This window comes from Charadrius vociferus, unplaced genomic scaffold (genome assembly GCF_000708025.1).
Source record: "Charadrius vociferus isolate BGI_N301 unplaced genomic scaffold, ASM70802v2 scaffold72, whole genome shotgun sequence".
NCBI classification, from domain to species: domain Eukaryota; kingdom Metazoa; phylum Chordata; class Aves; order Charadriiformes; family Charadriidae; genus Charadrius; species Charadrius vociferus.
The window spans coordinates 2,579,674-2,587,243 of NW_009647830.1; the positions used below are offsets into that span (position 1 = coordinate 2,579,674).

The following is a 7,570-nucleotide window of genomic DNA, read 5'->3' on the forward strand; positions in this document are numbered from 1 at the left end:
CCTTCGGCCTTTGCTGCGGCCCCGCCCGCTCCTCCGCTGGGCCGTTAGTTACCGAGCGGCGAGCTGCAACGCCGGGAGGAGAGGTCGGGAGCCTGTCCCAGAGTGCGATCGTCTTTGTTCTCGTCTCCTGTCTGGTGGTAACAGCCTGCTGCGGCCTCTGTTGGCTGGTGGTGGGCTGGTGGGTTTGGGAATCGCCCAGCACAAGCCGGGGCGGCAAAGTTCAGGGCTAGGAAAAGCCTGCTCACTGGCCAGGCTTTCAAATGTTCACGTTTGCATGCTTTTTTTCCCCACCAGTGAACTTCAGCCATGGGCAGTTTGATGATAGTGATTATTTTTCAGCACTTCGGGTTGTGTGATGCCTGTATTAGTGTTCCTCTGACCAAGCTCCTATGTCCACAAGTCATAGGAAAATGAACAGTGAAAATGTCATGGTGACTTACACGGCTTGCTTTGCCTTGCGTGCTCGTAGTCCACATACTGTAAGGTGTATATAATCATATTTCTGCCTACAGGAGGTGTAGGATAGGTATTAATGTGAGACCTATGCCCTGTCTGAACATTTCTGGTTTTAGGTCAATATGAAAGGGAAGTGATTTTTCAGCAGAGTTTTGGTTGTGGACTATCGAACTATTTGTGACAAGCAGCCATCTGTATTCCTGAGTACAACTGAATGAGATTGTATTCAGCCGAAATTCTTCATGTGTGTTTGAAGGTCTCTTGTTATGAAAAAACAGTGGAAAACACATGTGGCATACGTAGACTAGCCGTTCTTGAGTACAGCTAGATTTACCAACTGTAGCTCCCATGCAAAGTTTCAATTTGGTCAGTAGCTGCTGTCAGTTTGACTTAGTAGTGTATGTGGCTAAAGCAAAAATTTTAATCCTGAGTTAAGATATAACCTTGTTTCTTGCTTTTCACCTAACAAAATTAACCGTATCTCTAGTGTAAGACAGAAATTGAAAGTGTGATAGTGTGCCATGTGTAGGGATGAACACTGAAATAATGTATGCTTAATTGTTGGAATTTGTACTTTGACCAGTGTTGTGGAAGAAGTGATAGTAGTCTGGATGACATTGATTCTGTAAAGTAGAAGTCATACAGATGTTCTCCAAAGTTTCTGCACTTAAAAACACAAAGGTGTTAAGTGTTTATTTTCCCTGGATTCTCTACAGTGATACCTGAGCAGTGTCCAGATTGTGGAACTTCCTATAATAATAAAGGTTTTCATGTTTGATATTTTTTCCCCCCGTGTTGTGTGTGGTGATTACTTTGCCTATTGCAAGTTGCTGATGATGGATTAGTAGAATACGGAGTGCTAAAGCAATTTCTCAAATGATATATAATTTTGGGTTTTATTAACTTGATGTTCATGGGAGTTCTGATCTATCGTGAGTGTGTTGCATAGTCATTTCAAGTAGGATTTGTTTCACTTGATTTTGACTGTTTAAAAGCTAGGTATCTAGTCCAAGGCTGTGATTTTGTGAATGTCTGAGCTCATGATGTGACAACTCTCTGCTCCTGAAAGGACAAAGCGTTGCTCCTCCTCCTGTCTATTTATTTGGCTCTTTGTTCCTTTCTTCTAGTCAGTACCAGCTGCCTCCTTTCACTGATGATGTAGCTTCTTGGATTTTTCGTTGAGCTGATGTGATTCACTAATCTCGCAGTAAAACTACTGAGTGTTTTCTGCTTGTTTAAGTGCCTTGTCTTCTTGAGTTAAGTCAGTTCATGGAAGGGTCTGACGAATGATAAATCTAGGAACAGGGATGAAGAGAGGAGGAGTGGAACCTCCTACTCCTGGTGACAGTGAGCTCTTGTATGGGGTTACACTTTTTCATTAGTTCATTATGTACTCTTACTGTAGACTCTTAAGCAGGGATGAGAAGGGGTAGTGTTTGAAGAGTCACTTTCATGAGGCTGTGCTTCCTTTGAGTGTCTTGCTTATTCTTTCAGGGAAATAGTGATATTGTTTCACAAGACCTTGGCTAATTCAGTTAGGAAAAAAAAAGCCCCGTGTATAAAGAGGTCTAGAGTTCTGACAGAATCAGGCAAATGGATTAAACCATACATTGTGTGAAACAGCTGTTTGGCTTTCAACAGAGTTTACTGAGAATTTTAGTGCTTGAACAAAACATGGCACAAGGCTAAATACTATTAAGTGTTTTATCAATAGTTGCAAAATTACATTGATTGTATCATTTAACTGTTTAAAACGGTGTTCAAATATGATAAATTTATGTGTGTTAAGTGTGGCTGTGGTATGGCAAGCAGAGCCAGAAGTGAGTTATATATGTCACCCAGGTAAATTACCAATGCCTGCTGAAATCATGTAATTTGGTTATGCCAGGTAAGCTAGAAGGAAGCCTTGTTATTGTAAACAACATACAATAAAAATTGTAATATAAATAAAATAGTATTGATATCTTCATATTTTTCTCTAAATACAAGTATTCTCACAATTTTAAGTGCTTGTAGCAAGCAAAAAGTTAAAATAGTATAGCTGAAAAATCTTGTAAAAGAAGAGAAGCCCTTTTATGTTGTGTAGATACAAAGAAGAAAGAGGTGTGAAGTAGGTCTTTCAGCAATGTTTCTCTCTGTATGTAAATAAACAATTGGAGAAGAAAGGCAAACCAAAGGTGATTCTTGGAAATGTATTGAGTTACTTGACTTAGCAATATTTATTGTAGAATATCTAGCTATTTCAGCTAGTGAGTGTGCATTTCCTAGGTTTCAGGACTCTGCACCAATACCTTTATATGTGTACCTGCACAAAATTATGTTAAGATTTCATAGTATGAATTGGGGCAGCTGATACAAGTTTGCAGTTCTGTAATGTGACAAAATTCAGCAAATATATAGGTGGAGAATTAGTTTTAGATATGATGTGGTTTCAGTTTCTTTATGTTTTATGGTTCTCTACTTGAACAAATCTCCAACCGGGGAATAAATTTTAACTAGTGTTCCTTTAAAGTATTTCTCTAAAATTATGGGTGTAGTCTTGTGTAATTTTGAAGATTATTTAAGTTTCTTGACTATGAAAAAGTACCGTAAGCCATTAGCAGAGAAGAAATTCTTGTTAGTAATAAAATATTTGTCGCCCTAAACAATGTTAACTGTTGACAGTTCATTGCCAGGAAATATTTTAGGATTTTTTGGGGGTGGGGCAAGGCTTGTGTTTGTAAGAATGTGAGTACGTTAAATATTACAAGTTGCTATTAATGATTTCAAGGAAAGAGCTCTCGTGAAGTAATGAAATCTCTGTTAGTTTAGTTTGTTTCACAGCTGTCACCAGGAATGCAAATCATGAAACTTGCCACTAGATGTCCCTACAAGTCAAAATAGTTTTGTTTCCTTAAATACGAACTGCTTAGGTTTTTGAAGTCTGAAACAATTGTTTTGTAAGCTACAATTTTTTCCCTCTGTTCTTTCCTTTTTTCTTTTTCATGAAATTTTCATGCAGGTGAATACATGACCAGGTGTGTGTCTTGCTTTACAATTTGTGCACTTTTTTATAGTAGCAAAGACTGATGAGAGAATGTATTTCCCACCTGCAGCAGATTGGAACTCAAGAGTACGAAAGGCTGCAATTCCATTTATCTTTTTCTTTCAGTTGATAAGCTCTCAGAAAATGACACGTTTTTTTGATGTCTTTGACTATATGCCACTTCAGAAGTACTTCTTGCTCAAGTAAGTGGCAGGATTCAGACTCAACTTTAAATCCTGTGTTCCTAATTCTGAGCTTTGGCTTACGGTTTGATAGTTACATTTGGTATCTGGAGGTTGTGAAAGCAAAGATCTGAGACAGAGAAAAGTACTATTGCCTGATTGTTGGGTTTTTGTGTTCGGTGTTGGTTGGTGTTGGTTTGAGCTTGGGGTTTTTTTTGTTTACAGTGATCATGATAACCCTGTTGGTATGCTAGAAAAGTCTAAATTCTTAGGGACGTGCTGCCTTGGAGTTTCTCTACACCAGAACTTTCTGTCCTCTTACATGGTTTATTGTCCTTAGGATCACTGACCAGTTCTCACACAGCTGTTGGGTTAACAATCGAAAATGTACTTATATTGAGTTTGGAAATCGCTGCTGTTCTTTGTTTCTCAACAACCAACAAAATTCAGGAATGAAAAATAGATACTGCATTGATTAGAAGGTTGTTCAGAACTTGTGCTATTACTGTTTGAAATTGGTTGTGCTTATAGGACAGTCACTAAGGAGAATGTTCTTTATTCTGATTTCTTTCCCTTTATCCTCTTAGCAAGTCTGGGTATAGCAGAATACAAAGTTGCTGTTGTCGCTTTGCCTATACTGGTGTTTTAACTCTGGTAGATTTTCCTCTGACCTTTTCCCATCTTAGTGACAGAGGAAGGGAAAATGGGAAAGAAAACTTAAATGTAAGACTTTCTTGACATTATTATATCTTTAGTGGTATGGGCATTGACATTCAAGGTTTATTTTCCTATAAGAAAGATAGATTGTCATCTTGCTTATAGTTCAAGGGTTTATAAAATCAAATCATAAGTGTTTAAGGTAGATCCATGAAAGATTGTAAGAGTGGAATGGTAGAAAACATTATATATTCAACTGTATATGTAAAGGTGAGGTATTTGCAGTGATGATGGAGATTTAACATTTTTTCTGTTTGAGTTTTACTTTGTACGATTACACTTAGTATACTGCAAACATGGTGCTGTTAGGCCAAAAGTTTAAATGGTAGAGTAGTTGGTTTCAAAGCTTTGTAACTTCCCTAAAATTCAGTTACTGTCCTCCCTTCCCCAGATCCCTTATTAGTGTCAATAATGATCAGATGAATATATCTTGCTTCTAATATAAAAAATAACTAATGAGGCATATTAGAATACTTCCTTATTTCTCAGCATCTGTCGTTCTGCAGCTTTCTCACACCAGTCTGACATTGTCACATTTAGCAAAACTTTCTGGAAAGGTCACAAGAAACCACCAGATAAACTTTGAAAATGAGGAAGTGACATGTATCAATGATATTTCAGGGTTGCGCTTTGAGCAGGTGTCTTCCAAACTGTCCATGAAACTTTTACTCTTCTCCAGAGATGGCTTAGTAGGAATTCAACAGTGAGAATTACCTGCTCTTCTTCCAGCTGAAATGATGGTGTATTGAGTAATACAACTTGTTAGGCTAGTGTGACAGATTGTGACTGTGTAAAAGCTGTGTATGTCTGATGTCTGTGGCCTCTGCTTGAACCCTGGTTAACATGGAATATTTAGGGTATTACTAGCATCATAGTTTGATTCTCAGTGTATAACATTTCATGTAATCTGTCACATAGAGGTGCTTGTGCTTATTTTGTATTAACTCAAATAATCTCCATGTTAAAGTTTATTCTGTGCCCCTGGAAGGGCTATGACTTTTCAGGGCAGGCAGAATAAGCAGAGAAGAGTTGCCCTTTCAGTAGAGGTTTCTAACCTGAGTTACAACAGGGCCAGGATTCTTCTGTACTGAAAGCAAAAGCAGCATGTGAAATCCTTGAGTTGTGAATGTACTTGATTGCTAATTACATGTCCTTGTATTTGTTCAGGTGACTTGATCTTCTGGGATGTCAGCAGAAAAAAGTGGATGGCGTTGTAGATTACTTATAAGTTAATTTTATTTTGTCCTCTACATACTTACTGTGAACAGCCATCATAAAATGGATACTTTGGGCAGTCTTCTTCCTCCCGTGGTTGGAAATGGCGATACGGCTAATTCACAAGAATTGCAAAAACTTCTGATTGATGAAAAAATGCGATGTGAACACCATAAAGCAAATTATCAAACTATAAAGGCAGAACATTTAAGGTACACTAGTTTAAACAGGTTTCTTTATTTGAGCTGTTAAAAGGTGAAGCTAAATGTTAGGTGGAAGGGATTTGTGTGTGTGTTAGCTATTTCTGTATTTAAGGACAGATTTGAGTGTTGTTCATATTAAAAAATAACCAATTCAAAATACCTTAGGACATTGCAGATTAGGTTTCTGAAATACTTTTTATGCTTGTAAATATGGGATAACTTTTCAATATATTACAGGAAGAGGATATTAATAGCTTAGTTCTAACTTGATATTTGTATGTTTACTTCTGCATGTGAGTTTTTTGAGCTTGAAGATGTAATTTTAGTGTGTAAATATAAAATAAATATGTATTTTGTCTTGCAGATTACAAGAGGAATACACGAAATCACAAGATGAACTGAAGCGGTTGTTAGTTGAAAAGCAGACTGTACATGACAAATTTCAATTTCTTCTTGCTGAATATCGAGAGGAGTTGCTGAGTAAAACACAAGAGCTGGAAAAATTGAAGATGCAGGTGAGGTAATTTACTGGAAGGACTTAATATGAATTTTAATTCTGTAATATGATCATGCATACATTTCTGTTTATGTAACATGTATATACCTATGTTGAATGTATTTCAGGTATCTTGAAATTCACCCAACTTGAGTAATGTTTCTTCTCTAGAGTGACTCTGGGATGAAATTATTTTTTTCTTGTTTAACTGAATCTTCCAAATCCTGTTGTTATGTGCTGTGTGAATTGTAAGACACTCGGTGTCTGTGCATGCTCTCCTCTTATGGGGAGAATCGTCTGCTGTGGAGGATAACTTAGATGCCTAAACCTGTTGCGATATGTGACTGGAAAAATAGGTATTTGTTTTTCTTTGTGATGACAGCTTTCCCCATCTTTAAAAAAAAATCCAAACAAACAAATAAAACCCCCTCAACATTTGTGATAACTTGGATGGCACTTTCTATAACTGCTTGCTTCCTTAAACTAATGCAGGACATAGTTCTTAGGAAACAAATATAGCACCTAACAAAGGATCCCGGACTGCAAATGGAGGAGATGTGCCTTGGTACCATAACTAGAATTAGTTTTCAGGGACCTCAGGGTACAGAAAAGTGGAAGAAAAGTATTATAAATTAGAATACGTCACAGGTTGTGGATGAAATTTTTTTTTATAATGCTTTTTCTTGGTAGGTAGTTTGCTGTATTAACCATAACCAAGAAAGCTTAACAAAATACCATGCAGGATGGAGCTTAAGGCAGGGAAACTTTCCTGATCATAGTTTCATTTCAAACCACTACTCATGTATCTGCTGGAGAACATGTATCTAATGTGTTTTACAGAGAATTGTTTTGGTGTTGCTCATTTTGATTCTTTGGGGTTGGTTCACTTACTGTTTAAGTTTTTCTAGATGCTAATTCTTTATCTTTTATGTGAGACCACTTTTGCTCCTGCCCCTCCCCCACAAAGGAAATAAATCTTTTGGCAATTCAGCTTGACATTTGTATTGCTTCTACCAGTAAATACTGACATTTAAAATGCTTCTGTTATCTTCCCAGAATATTTTGAGTTCACTAATATGGTTGTTTTGCTTCTGTAACTACTATTGACAGTTCTTTAGAAAAACATAGAAAATTAAGCAGGATTACTAAAATCATGTTCACAATACTTTATTCTGGGCTGTTTGTCCTATCACAATGTAAATAAATGAATATGACTAGTTATTTATAATACCTTTCTGTCTTAAGGTGCTAACTCCTCAAAAATTAGAACTGTTAA

At 36.9% G+C, this 7,570-nt stretch overlaps 1 protein-coding gene across 1 annotated transcript in view; it reads left to right on the forward strand.

Moving 5' to 3' along the window:
* Positions 1–5,658: 5,658 nt before the first annotated feature.
* CEP83 (centrosomal protein 83kDa) overlaps positions 5,659–7,570 on the forward strand; it is a 24,461-nt gene continuing 22,549 nt past the window's right edge. Inside the window, exons 1-3 of the mRNA XM_009882650.1 lie at positions 5,659–5,807; positions 6,163–6,313; positions 7,540–7,565. Coding sequence (XP_009880952.1) covers positions 5,659–5,807; positions 6,163–6,313; positions 7,540–7,565 — 326 coding nt within the window. The remainder of the gene's footprint in view (positions 5,808–6,162; positions 6,314–7,539; positions 7,566–7,570) is intronic.